General features: G+C 41.9%; 1 protein-coding gene across 2 annotated transcripts in view; it reads left to right on the plus strand.

The window, feature by feature from the left end:
- The window catches only part of Rnf125 (ring finger protein 125), a 77,069-nt gene extending 74,645 nt beyond the window's left edge, over window positions 1–2,424 (plus strand). For both annotated transcript variants that reach the window (XM_036205225.1, XM_036205224.1), the window contains exon 6: window positions 608–2,424. In XM_036205225.1, the coding sequence (XP_036061118.1) occupies window positions 608–694 (87 nt within the window). In that variant the 3' untranslated portion in view covers window positions 695–2,424. The remainder of the gene's footprint in view (window positions 1–607) is intronic.
- The last annotated feature ends 14,911 nt before the right edge of the window (window positions 2,425–17,335 follow it).

The raw sequence follows: 17,335 nt of genomic DNA on the forward strand, positions 1-17,335 counted from the left end.
GGTGAAGGAAGGGCTTTTAAAGCCTTTTGTCCACAAGAACTATTCTGCTGTGGGGAGATTAGATAGAGGAGGTGACCTCAAAATAGTCCTTGAATGTCTGTACAAGTAAGTTACAGAAGCCAAAATCAGTAGTTAGTCTCATAACCAGCAGATGGTCATAGCTGTGCATTTCTGGGTGGGGGTTAAGGAGTCGGGGTTGCCGGGAACTTGAGTCAGAGACAAACAGCTATTAGGTACCAAGGTGGATGCCTAGTACAAAATGGGGTTTCTTTAGCCATCACAGTGGGTGCCAGGAAACGGGGAGCTCAGGTCCTCTGGAAGAGCAGTTTATGTTCTTAACACTGAGCCATTTTTCCAACCCAGATGTCTACTGTTCCCTATTAAACTATTAACTAAGACTTGATGGCAATTCCTGAAAGGCCAGTGTAGTTAAACAGGAAACGGTAACCTCCAATAAGTTCTAGGTCTGACAGGCTTCCTGGAATGATGGACAGGTCATGGAACTCAGGGAATTTGTTCCCTGAAAAGTGAGCATTGCGTTGAGCCTGGTGCCACCCTCTCCCATTTCTGAACCACTGCTATTTCTAATCATTCTTTTCTATTGTAGGACTTTGATATAATCGAGGAAGCCCTAATCCGAAGAGTGTTAGACCGCTCACTTCTTGAATATGTGAACCACTCAAGCACCACATAATTCTATACATAGCAAGGGACCATTATTCACTTATACCATTTAAGATGCTGCTTCAAGGACCGGAGGGAAATTGTCAATGTTTCATGGAGAAAACTGTACTACAGTGTTGCACACTTGTCTTTGCTATGTTGCATTCAAAAACTGCTTTCATTCCAGTGTAGACCTGCCTTTACGTTCTTGAGTTTCGTAGACATTTAACCACAGGCAAGAGTCTCCATAAGCTATTAAGAGATGGAAGAGACAGAGGCTGAATATGTGGTGGAGGAGCTCCGTGTGCACAGTGGTGATGCTGTGCATAATGCTACATGTTCATGACTATCATCATGGTTAGGCAAGATAACCAATCTCTGTTCTGCACAAAAAGATGGAGAAAGGAACAAAATATGGACATTAAAAGAAATCTGAAATTTATTCAAATCTTCTAATCTCCAATAAAGGAATGTAAATAACCTCATGTGAAAGGAGGAAAGGAAAGAACTTGAAATCAACAAAATCCATTTTAACCAAATTGCAGTACATGATACGCTAATGGATTTTGTGTTTGGAATGTATACTTAGCAAGCATGGCGGTGAATGTCTGTAATGCAAGTATCTGGGAGGTGGAAGGATCAGAAATGTAAGGCCAGCCTTGGCTAATGAGACCATAGAAACATTAAAAAACTGAAAAAAGATTATGTGGACTTAACTATTAGCATGCTATATATGCACATATAAAAATTTGATGGAATATTTTTCAAATATTTGTAGCTTATTATTTACAGGTGTTTTATAATATAAGTGATTTCTTAAGACCAATCTATGGCCAACATTTTCACATTAGTAATTTTGAGTGGAACTCCTAAGCTTTGTTTTTAATTTTAACATCTTAAAAAGTATAAAATAAAGCACACATACTAAAAACCAGATGCAAAATGTATAGCTTAATGTGTTCTTATAAAAACATTTGTACTCATGGATGGTGACATGCATATGCCTGGGAGGCAGAGCAGGATTGCTTCAAGTCCACAGTCTACCTGGGCTATAGTATATGACCTTGTCTCAAAACCAGAGAAACAGAAGCATTAAGACCTTGTATATTTAGACATCTATGAATGGACATCCATCCATTACAAACGTCACTTTATTGAGGTCCGACTCCTCTTTTCTTTGGCCATTCCTTGAAGGTTGGCTGAGTCCTTTGAACACTTTATCACTTTCCTTGTTGTTTCCTATGGCAAGATCCTCCATGCGGAATTTGTGTTTGCTATTATGGACCTGAAATCACCAACTCCCTAAGAAGACTGGTTTCTTTCTGTGCAGAATGACATTTCAAACCGCAGTCGGAAGCTGGGGATGGTAGCACATGCCTGTAAGGAAGATCTGTTGTTCTAGATCTTCCTCAGCTACATAGCAAGTCAAGGACAGCCTAGGCTACAAGAGACCCTGACTCAATCCACCCCCCCCCCCCCCTTTTTATTCCAGAAAAAGGCTCTATGGATAATTGCTGTTATTAAGGTGGCTGTTGTTTCAGGGGGAGAGCTAGGAAACAGCTGTTTGTTTGTTTAAAGACAGAATACTTCATGGCCAGGCATGGTAGTTCTAGTAGTTCAGGATGGTTGCTAACTCGAGACCCTCTTGTTTCAGCCTCTTATGTGTGAGGATACAGGTCTGTGTTAGCATGCCTGGCAGTTATTCCCCATTTTCAAAAATAGTTTTATTGTGCCAATATTTTTTTTTTTTTTTTTTGAGCTGAGGATCGAACCCACGGCCTTGCGCTTGCTAGGCAAGTGCTCTACCACGGAGCTAAATTCACAACCCGTTCCAACATTTTTTGTTATGCTCTACTCTCTCCCTTTTTATCCCCCAGTTCTTCAAGTAATGTGTATTTATCGTTACTGGAGTTTTTCACATTTGACACATTTAATGACACATTCAGGACACTTGATTAGAATTTACTACATCTTGAAATGAAGAGAAAAGTAACAAGAGACTATGGCCATCAACTCCTGGGGGTGAAATGATGCTTGACTTAAATTAGCTTCTTTAAATGGCTGGTGAGAGGGCTCAATAGGTAAAGGCACTTGCTGCCAACCTTAACAATCTGAGTGTGATCCCTGGGACCCACATTTGTGAAAGAGAACTAACTCCCCCAAGTGCCGAAATGGGTACCCCCCCACACAAATGAACATAAAACAACGTAAACTGTACTCATTTTAAGCTTTATTGGTTACACTTCAACATTGTCATAATCATGGTGCCTTGATTTCTTCCCCCTTTTTTGAGACAGGTTCTCGATATGTATACCTGGCTGATCTGGAACTCACTGGGTAGAGCACACTGGCCTCGAACTTTGGGTGATCTTCCTGTTTCTAGCTCCTAATGCTGGGATTTAGATGTGGCCACTGCTTTTTAAAACTTCTCTAATGAATTTTCCATGACGACTTGGATTTTGATACTGTTTTCTCACCAGGACAAGGTCACTTGAGAGATATAAAGCAGGGGAAGAAAAAGACTTCAGGACATACATCCCTTTCTTTCCTTCATTTCTCTTTTGGTGTTAGATGGAAATCAGGAACTGATGTGCATCAGGCCAGTGCGTCAGTCAATCTGTGTTAATTCAGAGTCATAAAGTCATTACACCTGTAAGTAAGTTTAAAACTCCATTCTGGGGGCTGGATGCCCAGTGGTTAAGAGCACTGGCTGCTCTTCCAGGGGATCCCAGTTCAGTTCCAGAACCCACACGGCAGCTCACAGCTGTCTGTAATTCCAGCTCCAGGGCATCCGACACCCTCACACAGACATATATTTAGGCAAAATGACAATGCACATAAAATAAAAATAAACATTGAAAAAGTTAAAAGAAAAACAAAAACCTATTCTGGATCACCAAGATGGCTCAGCAGGTCAACTGCTCTCTGTGCCAGTCTGGCGCCCAGGTTTGTCTGATCCCCAACAGCTCCTGGCGGAAGGAAAGCTGACTCAGGAAGGTTGTCTTCTCACCTCTGCAGGTGCACCGTGGCATGCTCGTGTCGGAACTTACGGCGTAAATATGTCACTCGTATGAAACTCACGACTCAGCACACGTAAAAATAGTAAATGGGGGTGGGGCTGAAGAGATGGTGACTCAGCAGCTAGGGTGCTTGCCACTACATCGTGAGGTCGGAGGTCCCCGCACCCGTGTGGGACAGCTCACTCTAGCAGCTCTTCTGGCTTCCACTGGCACTTGAGAATACAGGTGCATGAGCATACACACTCATACAAAATATTTAAAAATTTTTATAGACTTTCTGTTCTGTTTTCTCATTGGTTGTAAACCCAGCCACGTGACCTCGTCACTGCCTGTCTGTACAGACCTCCAGGTCTTCTATAGTTGGTATTGAGATTAAAGGCATATGTCTGCCATGCTGGCTGTGTTCTTGAGATCCACCTAGCTCTGCCTCCCAAGTGCTGGGATTAAAGGTGTGCACCACTACCACCCAATTTCTGCTCTGGCTTGCTCTGACCTCAAGGCAACTTTATTAACATATAAATAAAATCACAATTCAATACAAATAAAATATCACTATATTTCCCCTTTTATATTTTAAGAAAAAAAGTTATAACTAAAATAAGAAAAACTATATACAAAAGTACAATAACTATATACAAATAATAAATACCTAAACAATGTCTAGTCCATTTGCATTTGACAAATTCAGAGAAAATAATTCCATTATCTATCCTATTTTGGTAAGTCCAGAATGTACCTGATTCACTTTCTATCCTAACTTATATTAATAACGGAACTGTCTCATAATGTCTTTCAAAATTATACACTTAGAGCTCTTAGTGAGTTTTTCTGAAATCCTTAACAAAGATAATTATAACTGTAACTAACTGATCTTCAACTCCCTCAGAGACCCAAGAAGGAAATAATACTACCTAATAAAAAATAAAAACAGGAAGTGCATGCAAGCAGCTTCCAAAAAAAAAAAAATGAGTTGACAGAAACAAAATATTTAAAAATAACAAAAAATTAAGAAACCCAACAACCGAATTCTAAATTGAGCGTGGTAACTAAAGTCTATAATCCAGCACTTGGGAGGTAGAAGCAAAAAGATAAGAAGCTTGAGGCCAGCCTCAGCTAGCTAGCCAGTTTAGGCTAGCCTGGGGTTACACGTGACTCTGCCTCAAAACCAAAGCCCTGTGTTCTACATCCTAAGTTGAAGTCATGCATTGCTAACAGTGCAGGGACACACTCAGAAATCTACCTGAGGTCGGTGTGTGTGTTTGTTAATTTTGTCACCTACAGGATAAATTAGGTGCTGGCCGCCTGAGGTATTTTGTGTTCTGAATTGCTGCAGTTAAAATGACATGCAGATATCCTTCCACTGTGCTTTGACCGTTTTATAAAAAGGAGTTTGTAATTCATTGCTTTAAAAAGTAAAAACCAGTATTCAAAGTTGTTGATTACCAATAAAAATCTTTCATGTGTTTTTTTGTAAATACTGCCTCATGCTACAACTTTATCAAATGGGGGGAAAGCCAATTCCAATGATATTTTAGAACTAAGTTCTGCTAAACTTTGGTTGGAAAATGGATTGATTGTGGATGCTCGTAAGAACCCCTGAGGATGGTAATGTTGGTTCCCTACTGTTACTGAGTATTATGTGTGCTTCCTTTTAAAATGAGCTTACTCCAGTTTTTGAATGGTTATCATATGATAATTTGTATGCTCACACATTGAAAGTATTTTTTAAGTACTAAGAGATTCATTCTTTTATTGTTCAAATGTAAAAAGGACTTATGATCAGAATTTAAAACGTGTAATTCTTTTTCTTTTGAGAACTATTATGAAAAATAAAGAATGGCAGGACCATTGCTTTCATTAAAATAGCCACTGTGTCTTGGTTTTTTATTTTTATGGTACTGGGTATTGAACCTAGGATCTCACACATGTTGGTCAAGCATTCTAATGCCAAACTACATCTCCAGTCCTCTTCCTTTTTAGGACAGAATCTAAATTAGTTGCCTAAACTGCCCTTGAACTTGTAATCTTCTGTCTTAGCCTCTTAAGTAGCCGGGATTACAAGCATGCGTCACCCTACACAGTTTTGTTGTTTTGAGACAAGATTTCACCATGTAGCCCTGCTGGCCTGGAATGTGCTTACTACATAGCCCAGGCTGGTCTTGAACTTGTGATCATTCTATCTCTGCCCACCCCTCTCCCCAAGTGCTGGGATTATAGCTATGCACTGCTGTTCCTGGCCAAGTAGGTTAGGAAAGCCTTTGCCCCCCTTCTTTACAGTACTAGGGCAGAAACTCAGGACATGGGCACAGTTCCAGCTTACCTTTTCTATTTCAGTGGAGCTAACAGCCAACAGTAACACTGTGGTACTCAGAATTCGGGTTTTCTAAACTGCTGTTATGGGTATTTGGAGTATTAGTGATGAGGGGCTAGCTTCTTTAGAATATTGAATATCCTTAGTCTCTGCCTAGACCCCAAGACCAGTTAGGAAACCAGACAGGTCTCTAGACAATGATAACATCTACTGGGAATAGAATCTTTAGTTGAGAACCACTGAACTAAACGAAAATTACTTTTGTGGCTGATGTTACTTAGCAACTGTTAAAAACAAAGAGGTGGGATGTACCTCAGTAAGAAAGCTTGCTTAGCATTGTTGATGGCCACCTTCAGTTATGAAAGAGTTGTGGTCAAACCTGAGATACATGGGACTTTGTTAAAAAAAAAAAAAAAAAAGTGCTTCTACATTGCCTTTGGGCTGGGGATGTGTCTTAGAGTGCTTTCTCACACACACATCTGTAGGTCCAATCCTTAGCACCAAATAAAATAGGTGTGGTTACACTTGCCTGTAATATCGGCCCTGGGGAGGTACAGGCAGGAAGAACAGGTGTTCAGAGTTATTCTTGGCTTTATATTGAGTTTGAGGTCAGCCTGGCCCACAAAATATACACAGTCTTACATTTCAGGAAGCACACATTTAAAAAAATTTTAATATAAATATATATGTATGTGTGTGTGTGTGTGTGAGTGTGTGTATATATACCATGTGCATGCAGGAATCCTTAGTTTAGAAGCATCCAATACCCTGGAACTGGAGTTACAGTTGTGAGCTGCCATGTGGGTACTGAGAATGAAACTCAGATTCTCTGCAAAAGAACTGATTTTAACCACTGAGCCATCTCTCCAGCCAGAAAAGAACACATCCTAGTTTTTGGTTTTGTTTTTTGAGACAGGATCTTTTTAATTTTTTTTTTTTTTAAGTTTTATGTACGTTGGTGTTTTGCCAGTTCCCCTGGAACTAGAGTTACAGACAGTTGTGAGCTGTCACGTGGGTGCAGGGAATTGAACCCCGGTCGTCTGGAAGAGCAGCCAAGTACTCTTAACTGCTGGGCCGTCTCTCCAGCCCCTTGAGACAGGATCTTAATATATAGCTTGGGCTGGGCCTAGAAGTCAAAAATCTGCCTGCCTCTACCTCCTGAGAACAGAGATTAAAGATGTGTGCCACCATTCCTGAATCAAAACAAAAAAAAAAAAAACAAAAACCAGACACATCTTTCATTTGTTAATGATTCCCAAGTTTGAATAAAATTAACTAAAAGTTACCATGGCAAAAATAAATATGAGAGCCAGGTGTGGTGGCACATACCCGTAACCCTGGCGTCTGGGGGCTGAAGCAGGAAGACAGTTTAGGTCTAACCTGAGCTGTATAAGGAGTTCAAGACTAGACTTCAAAACTTAGTGAAAATTTGTTGGTTTTTTGTATTGTTGCTGTGGTGGTGGGTTTTTTTTTGTTGTTATTGTTTGTTTTTTGAGACAGGGTCTCATGTAGCCCAGACTAACTTCAAATTCAACATATAGCTGAAAAACAACCTTGAACTCTGTCACTCAAATGTTAGGATTACCAGTACCTACCATCTCATCTTCTCTTTTGTTTTGTTTTTGAGACAGGATCTCACTATGTAGCCCTGGCTGCCTTGGAACTCACTATGTAGACCATGATGGCTTCAAACTCACAGACATCCATATCTTTTTTTTTTTTTTTTTTTAAACAGAGGGCAACATTATATTATCCTTTTATAGGATTTCAAGTTTGTGTTCTGCAGAAATTTGGACCTTGAGACCTGCTGATTTGAAACCCCTTACAGGGGTGTTGTAGAATATTATTTTAACTAGGCAAAGATGTGTTATATTTGTTCATGCTGCAGAATATTACTTTAATTGTGTAATGTAGCTAGTTTTCCTGCCTGGCCCACGGTCAGGACGAATCTCTCTTACCTGCCACCCACCAGTCCCACAGCTGCTCAGACCCAACCGAGTAAACACACAGAGATTTATATTATTTATAAACTGTATGGCCGTGGCAGGCTTCTTGTTATCTACTTCTTCTATCTTGAATTAACCCATTTCTGTTAGTCCATAAGTTGCCACGGGGCTCGTGGCTTACTGGTACCTTACATGTTGCTTGTCATGGCAGCAGCTGGCAGTGTCTCTGCCTCTGCCTTCCACTTCCCAGAATTTTCTCTGCTTGTCCCACCTATACTTCCTGCCTGGCTACTGGCCAATCAGTGTTTTATTTATTAACCAACCAGAGCAACACATTTGACAAACAGAACATCCCACAGCAGTTTAAACATGTGTTTCTTTTTTTTTTTTAATGCTGCATTTATTTAACTATGAAAAAAAATGTGTTGCATTTGTTTCACCCTGTCTTCCTAAGGCACCTGATTGGTCTAATAAAGAACTGAATGCCCAATAGCTAGGCGGAGAAAGGATAGGCAGCGCTGGCTGGCAGGAAGAGAGAATAAATAGGAAGAGAAATCTAGGCTTAAGGAGAGAGAGGAAGAATGAGAGAAGATGGAGGAGAGAATGAAGGACATGTCTGGGGCCAGAAGCCAGGCAGCCGACAGACAGACAGACATAGAGAAGCAGTGAGAGTAAGACATGCAGGAGGAAGAACGGCAATAAGCCCCGAGACAAAAGGGAGATAAAGAGAAACAGGTTAATTTAAGTCAAAAGAGCTAGCCAGAAACGAGCCTAAGCTAGGCCGAGCATTCAAAACTAATACGTCTCTGTGTCGTGATTTGGGAGCTGGTTGGTAGCCAAAAGAAAAAGCCTGGTACAGAGAGAGAATAACTTTCCCCCCAGTATTGGGCATTGAACCTAGGGCCTTGCACATGCTACTCAAGTTCTCTACCACTTAACACCCCCAACCTTACAGTGAAAAACAGGTAGTAAAATGATACAATTCATAGAAACAGAAAACAGAATGGTTTCCGGTGGTTGGAAGAAGAAATGGGGAGTTATTGTTTAATGGGTATAGACTTTCAGTTCAGCAATAGGTGAAAGTTCTAAAACCTGTTGTACAAACAAGGTATATAGCTGATACTATGATACTGTACATTTAAAAGTGATCAAAGTGAGTGGAGGCTTAGTGGTTAAGAACACTGGCTGCTCTAGGTTCAATTCCCCAATACTCACAGGACAGCCCTCTTCTGGCTTTTGCCAGAATTGCATGCACTCGGTGCACAGACATACAGACTGGCAAAACATTTAAACACAAAGAAATCTTTTTGTTTGTTTGTTTGTTTGTTTGTTTGATTGATTTTAAGATTTATTTATTTATTATGTACAGGAGAGGGTGCCAGATCTCATTACAGATGGTTGTGAACCACCATGTGGGTGCTGGGAATTGAACTCAGGACCTCTGGAAGAGCAGTTGGTGCTCTTAACCTCTGAGCCATCTCTCCAGCCCCCAGAAAGAAATCTTTAAAATATTTGTATTAGCTGGGCGGTGGTGACTGCACACCTTTAATCCCAGCACATGAGAGGCAGAGGCAGGCAGATCTCTGTGAGTTTGAGGCCAGCCTGCTATATAGAGCAAGATCCAATACAGGCACCAAAACTACACAGAGAAACCCTGTCTCAGAAAACCAATACATATGTATACACACACAGTGTGGTGTGTGTGTGTGTGTGTGTGTGTGTGTGTGTGTGTGTATTAGGGACTGGAGAGATGGTTCAGATGTTAAGAGCACTGGCTCTTCCAGAGGACCTGGGTTTAATTCTCATCACTCATATGGGAGGTCAAAACTGTCTATAAATCCAGTTCCAGGGGACCCGGCACTCTCACAAACACCAATGCACATAAAATAAAAATAAATCTTAAAATATTTGTATTAGATTTACTTATAAGTATTTTGCTTGAACATGTGTATTGCTCATGTCTATGACTGTTGCTCATGGAGGTCAGAAGGGGGCGTCAGATACCCAGGAATTGGAGTCCAAAGTCCTCTTTATATGTGCTGAGTCATCTCTCTACTACCACCCCCAAATAAATCTCTAAAAAATTATCTAGATGTGTTTTCTTTTGTGTGTGTGAGGATTGCACGGAGGCTAGAGATTGGTGTGTTCATCAATAACTCTCCAGCTTTTTGTTTTTTAATTTTATTCTTGAGGCAAAGCTCTCATTGTGCAGCTCCAGCCAGCCTGGAACTTGCTATGTAGACCTGGCTGGCCTCAAATTCACCTGCCACTGCCTCAAAAGATATATACATTATACCCAGCACCTTATCTTGGAGACAAGTTCCTCACTAAACTTGGGTTTTGCTGACTTGGCTAGACTGGCCAGTCAGTCCCGAGGAGCCTTCCTTCTATTGCTGGCTCACCGGATCACAGATGTGAACTTCCAAACCTGGCTTTTTAAAAAACAAACAGATACCATGGATTCTCGGGAATCAAGGTTAGGTCTCCTTGCCTGTCCAGCAAGCACTTACTGAGCTGTTTCTTCAGCTCCTAAGAGTCTACATTAGTGTTGTTTTTCTTACCCTAATTCTTTCTTTCATTCCCCCACCCCAACACACACACAGAAGCATTTTCTTTTTAAACGAGTTTGGTAAATTATAGTTGTCAGTGAAATTTGGAATAAAAGAAATGTCATCTCACTGGCAATTCTCCTGAACTTCCAAAAATAAAGCATTTAAATATAGAGACTGAGAAACTCCTTGTCGCTGGTTTTCACCCACGGGTTTCTGATCAGACTTCTGATAAAGGTCTAAGCACACAGCCTTGTTTGAACTTTTCACCTTTCATGTGCTGCTGTGGGGCTCCGCTGGCTGATTGCTAGTCAGGGTATAGCACCCCCATTTGGTGTTCATTTGTGTTTTGTTTTGAGACAGGTCTCATTAGGTATACCAGGCTGGCCTGGAATTCACAAAGAACCGCTTACCTCTGCCTGGTACTTTAGTTGTGGACAACCATGATTACCCCTCCACCCCATTTGAACATTTTGTTTTGCAATGATGGGATGGAGCCCAGGACCTTGCACTTCTAGGCAAGCATTCTAGCACCCAGCTGCATCTCTAGCCTCCCCACTCCATTTCAGCTTAATTACCTCTTTCAAGTATTCTACCACTGAGTTACACACAAAAAAATTGATTTTTTTTTTTTTGTGGGGTGTGGGGGCACCTTGTTATGTTACCCAGGTTGGCCTTGAATTCCTGGGACCTAGTAATCCTTCTGCCTCAGTCTCTCAAATAGCCTGGACATTGTATATAGTATATGACATTGGACATGTCTCAAATTCTCTCATACACATTTTTCCCCAGAGGGATTGCCATGTAATCCAGACATGCTGATGTCCAGGTTGCAATATAGTGGAGGAAGATTATATAACTCTGTGAAGGGACCTGGTCTTAGAGTTTCTATTGTTGTGAAGAGACACAATGACCACAGCAACTATTAAAAAGAAAACATTTAATTGGGGTGCCTTGCTTATAGTTTCAGAGGTTCAGTCCATTATCATCATGACAGGGAGCATGGCAGTGTGCAGGCAGATGTGGTACTGTAGCTGTAGCCGAGAGTCCTATATCTTGCAGGTAACAGGAAGTCAACTGACACACTGGGTGGTATCTTGAGCATAGGAAACCTCAAAGCCTGCCTCACCATGATGAACATCCTCTAACAAGGCCACACCCACCCCAACAAAACCATACTCTCTAATAGTGCCACTCCCTATGAGATTATGGAGCCAATTACATTCAAACTACCACAGATCCCAAGACCAAGTTCTCTGAACCAAACAGATTTATTTGCCCCAGAGGGACAAAAGCCAGGGAATAAGAGACAAAGCCAAAGCCGGGTGGTGGCCCACGCCTGTAATCCCAGCACTCGGGAGGCAGAGGCAGGTGGATATTTGTGAGTTCGAGGCCAGCCTGGTCTACCAAGCAAGATCCAGGAAAGGCGCAAAGCTTCACAGAGAAACCCTGTCTCGAAAAACAAACAAAAAAAAAAAAAAAAAAAAAAAGAGAGAGAGAGAGAGACAAAGACAGATGACAGAGGATAAGGGAGAAGGAGAAGGGAACAAAGGAGAAGGGGAAGGGGTATTTATCCTGAAGGGACAAAGGACTGCCTCTGGAAAGAGAGGAGACAGACATGGCCCATAGGCAAATGGCAGTTTATAAAGAGAAATGGGGAAATCTGTTAGGATGAGATGTTTAATTTTGGACAGGTTAATTAAGGCAGCCAAAAGGGGGCTTTTGATTGCTGGACTTCAATATTTTGATAGCTGGACCTTGGTAGTCCGCCTCACGGGGAGGAAGTGGCCAAATAAGGGGATGGACCTCGGTGGCTAGCTTTAGGAATGTACTCTAATGGTTTCAGCAAGGCAGAGGGAATGGGGGAAGGGTAAGGCCTGCCAGAGCTATGTTCGCCATGCTGGGGTCTGCCAGAGCCATGTTCACCATGCTCAGGCCAGGTAGAACCCCTCCCCCTGGACTTTAGATCCCCCTGCTTTCACCTCCCCAGTACAGAGTGCAAGGGTATGTCTCAACACCTAGTCTGAACTCCAGGCCTCACCACAATACCAACTGAACCAAATCCCCATCCCCTTTGAGTATTTTCTCGACAAGATCTCACTATGTAGCACTAGTGGCCCCCAAGGGGTTCGTCTTGCCTCAGCCCCCTAAGTGGCTAGCAATACAGAGAAGCACACTGCCACGCTCCATTTCCCCACTCCCTTATGTACTTTTGGAACAAAGACTTGAACTTGGACCGATACAGTCTAGGGCATCTTTATTGGGTTCATTTTCTCTGCTAATTAAGGAATCAAATGGCAGGAAGGATCTCAAGAGCCACAGGTAGCACATGAGAAATCTCAAACACCTCAAACTGGAGCAGACGCAGTTTAAGAAAGGTGTTTTTGGAGGTGAGGAAACGTACATGCAGCAGACATAACAGGGAAATAGACCTTCTGCAAAGCTCGGGAAGGTGAGAGATCCAGTATTTTCTGGAAGGCTTGAAGTATGAAAGTCTCTGGAGAGTTTCTCTTCCCTAACTTAGGGTTGGTCAGTTTGAAGAAGGACATATGGCCAATTGGCCCACAGCTGTAAATGAGCCCTGATCCAACCATGAACTTGTTGAACCAGTCCTTCCACTGGGAGGCAGGGGCCAAAAAGCCCTTGTTTTAAGCTGCTAGGCTCTTGTCTCAGATCAAGAGGGTGAAGAAGCAGCCAGCCATCTTGAAAGGTTCATCACCTTTATTACCTAGCCATGGTCCATCTCCCTATCTGTCTGCCTGCCTGGGAGTCAAAGGCCTAGTTTCTCAGGAATGTGCCCATGCTGGCCAAGTGCTCTACCACCAAGTCACCTTTCCAGCCCCAGCTCCTCAATTCAGCAGTCTTGCTGGCCTGATAGAGTTTTTGATGTTTGCATTTTGGAAGTTCCCCTGACACAAACTGACAGTGATTCATTTCAGGGTGAGTGCAAAGGGAAATAAGCTCAGTCATGACACAGATAATGAGGTAGTTAATGAGATAGCTGACTCGGGTAAGCTGTGTTACCTTTAAAAGACCAGTTAGAAACCGGGCGGTGGTGGCGCACGCCTTTAATCCCAGCACTCGGGAGGCAGAGGCAGGCAGATCTTTGTGAGTTCGAGGCCATCCTGGGCTACAGAGTGAGTTCCAGGTAAGGCACAAAGCTACACAGAGAAACCCTGTCTCAAAAAACAAAAACAAACAAACAAAAAAAGACCAGTTACAGACTTGAAAGCAACAAATTAAGTTAAGATGTGACATAACGGGATGGTGAAATGTCTTACCTGCTGCAGGATGGTTGAGCCTAGAGCAGTGTGTGTGTGTGTGTGTGTGTGTGTGTGTGTGTGTGTGTGTGTGTGTGTGTGTGTTTGATGTCTTTCCTACAGCAGGATGGTTAAGTCTGGACAATGTGTTTGTATGTGATTTCCACATCAATTCCCTCCTTAAACTAAGGCATCAAGGGGCTTTTCTTCAGGGCCTCTACATAGTCCTGTCCATTCCTACGCCTGCTCAACTAAGGAGTCATTCCTGAGCAAGTTCAAGTTAAGGTCATAATCTAAGAAGACAGTAGACACATTTTAGGCATTCATAGCTTAAGGTCATGGAACAAACAAAAGGTGAAACCTGAGCCTTTCTCCCAATCTTTCAGTTTTCCAGTTGCTTCTTCTAAGGCAATCATTTAACCATCAAAGGGGCTTTTGAGGTTTTATAATGAGACAAAGCCAGGCTCTGTCAGGAAAGAAAATTATTTTCTTGTTTCATTTTTGAGACAAGGTCTCATGAGAAGCCCATTTTGTGGCTGAGGCTAGCTTTGAACTTCCTCTTTCTACCTGTATAGAGTGTTAATTACAGGTTTGTTCTGCCATGCCCAGTTCTTACAAACAATTTGTTGATGGATTTGCACATGCTACCAAATATATGCTTACAGCTACACCAAATGATTTAGAATATAGGAGCGAGTAGTATAAATATATTTGTAATAGACACGTGCAAAGTTAGTGTTGCAGAGGATGAAACAAAATTAAAGTCATAAAATTAACTTCATTGTTAGGTATTCTTAAGAATGACATTAAAGAATATCATACTGTGTGTGTGTTTCTTGTACTTTTTTACTGTATTTATTTACTTAAAAATAACTTTGCTATTTTATTTCTGTGTCTTGCCTGCATGTGTACCACCAGTGTGCCGGTGCTCTCAGAAGCCAGATATCATTGGATCCCCTGGAATTGTGGGTACTGGGAATTAAAGCTGAGTCCTCTGTAAGAGCAGCAAGAGTTCTCAACCACTGAGCCATTTCTCCAGCCCCTTATTAACCTGTATTCTTTTTTTTTCCTGTTTGTTTTGTAAAGAGAGAAAAAGAGGCATAGGGTTGGATAGGTGGGGAGGATCTGGGAGGTGACAGGGGAGGGGGAAACCATGATTAGAATATATTGTATAAACTTTAAATAAAAACAGAATATCATATAGATAATGTATTTCCTAAGGTGGTCAGAATGAGTGGAATGAGTGAAAATACACTATCAGTGACACTGGGCATCTGCAAACATCGGTGGGACTTTGAGAAGCTAGCACATGCCTCCTATCATGTTCTTTCCCCTCCCAGGAAATCTCAAGCTAATATTAGCTTTCCTGCTCTGCTTCCACTTCCACTGTACTCGATGTTATGGAGCAAAAAGAACAAGAATGCAAGCACTTATAGCCTGGTAGAAGGAATTAGCTCTTCTAGAACCCCACCCTCCCACTTCTATGATTTTCTTTTTTTCCTGAGACAGGGTCTTGCTATGGAGTCCAGGTTGACCTTGACCTCTCCATCCTCCTGCTTCAGCCTCTCACATGCTGATTTGGACCTCCTCCTCCTCACTTTATCATGCACATTGAGGCTCCAGGAGGCTTTCCAGGAATCCATAGATTCTAATCCTTCCATTTTCTACCATCGTAATCACTGTTGATGTAGAGTGTAATACTTCATCAAAGCATGCTTTGTTTCTCCAGTTACTCTTTGAATCATCATTTTGATAACTATTAGAGTGAAATTAGTTAACAATAAAAGCCATGGCATCTGCAAAAACACCTAACAGTGCTACTAGAAAAATTATAAATTTTGAAACCTCAGTTAGATTTTATTTGCAATTTGTGAAATCCACACCACCACATTCCATAAAGTAGAGCAGTGTTGTTGTGAGTGGAGGAGTCTGGCCACACAGACAGAAGTGGGTGGAGGAGAGCAGGATTAGAACAAGCTGGATTCCAGTCATTGGGGTAGTTTCCCTGTGAAGGTCACAGCGCAGGAGATTTAAATCTGGGTTATATGAGAATTTGACTATTTCTCGCTCTGTCTTGATTTTTACCAAAGCCAGATAACTTAGTTTCACGTTTGATGGCACAGGACTTTGGCCAACTCCCTGTTAGTCTAGCCTGGTGTGCTCTGTCTAGACCAGTATCCTACCATTGTTTCTACTTTACAGTGACAAGGACCATGAAAGTCACCAACTGCAGGAGAGACCCAACCAGTGTCTTTTTCATTTGTTTTGTTTCTTCTTGTTTCTTCTACACAGGGTTTCTCCTGGTAGCCCTGGCTGTCCAGGAACTCACTCTGTAGGCTAGACTGGCCTCTAACTCAGAGATCTGCCTGCCTCTGCCTCCCAAGTGCTGGGATTAAAGGTATGTTCCACCTCTGCCTGGCTAGAGTCCTTTTTAAAAATTTTTTTTTTTTCAATTTTATTTCTTTTCTGAATCTTTTGTCTGCATGGATACCCATGCACCTCCATGTTCAGTGTGCAAGGAGGCCAGAAGAGGAATTCAGATTTTTAGAATTGGAGTTGCAGATGGCTGTGAGCTGCCATGTGGGTGCTGAGAACTCAATCTGTGTCCTCTGGAAGAGCAGCTAGTGTTCATAACCACTGAGCCATCCCGCTAGTGTCTTAAATGACATCCATTAAAATTAATTTAGAGCTGGGCGGTGGTGGCGCACGCCTGTAATCCCAGCACTCGGGAGGCAGAGGCATGTGGATCTCTGGGAGTTCAAGGCTAGCCCGGTCTACAGAGCTAGTCCAGGACAGGCTCCAAAGCTACAGAGAAACCCTGTCTCGAAAAACAAACAAACAAACAAAAAATTAACTTAGACTGTGTTTAAGGGTTTTAGCAAAGGATGGCATTGGAATTTTTCTCTGAGGTTTACTGAAGGTTTTCTCATATACTCTGGATTTTCCTTACCTTCTCTTTCCCAAATAGTTGTGTTCCTATTTCATGTGGCTTTATCTAGGAATTAAGGGCCCATTCAAGAAAACAACTTATTTCCCAAGTGAGACAAAAATAACGAATTAGTGACTTAGATGGAATGTGTAGGTACATGCTTCTAGCTCATTCTCCTTCAAATCTATCATTCTCACCTTCCCTGATCGAAAGGGTTTTTTATGGTGGAAGACTGCATCTGTCAATGCCTGAAATGTACAAATCTGTCATTTTGCTTAAATTCAAAGTTCCAGCTCCACAGCAGCCTTTGAATCTGAGATCCTCCAACCTCAGTCTAACCAGATTGTGGTTACTTGTTCCATAGCACACCTCTTGCCCAAATCCAAATCTGGCCGGACCTAATAATGAAAATCAGATCCTTTGCATTAGGAATATTTAGAAACTCTGTCTTAAGAAACCAAAAGAGACAGAGAAAGAGACAGAGGGAGAGAGGGAGAGGGAGAGAGAGAAAGGGAAAAAAGAAAGGAAGAAAGAAAAAGGAAGGAAGGGGGGAGTGAAGAAAGAGAGGAAGGGAAAGAAGAAAAAAAAAAAAACAGGAAGAAAATTCCCAGGGAAAGCAGTCGGAGGGCCAAGCAACGGAATCCACACGGCGGGCGG

Source organism: Onychomys torridus, chromosome 13 (genome assembly GCF_903995425.1).
Source record: "Onychomys torridus chromosome 13, mOncTor1.1, whole genome shotgun sequence".
Taxonomy (NCBI): domain Eukaryota; kingdom Metazoa; phylum Chordata; class Mammalia; order Rodentia; family Cricetidae; genus Onychomys; species Onychomys torridus.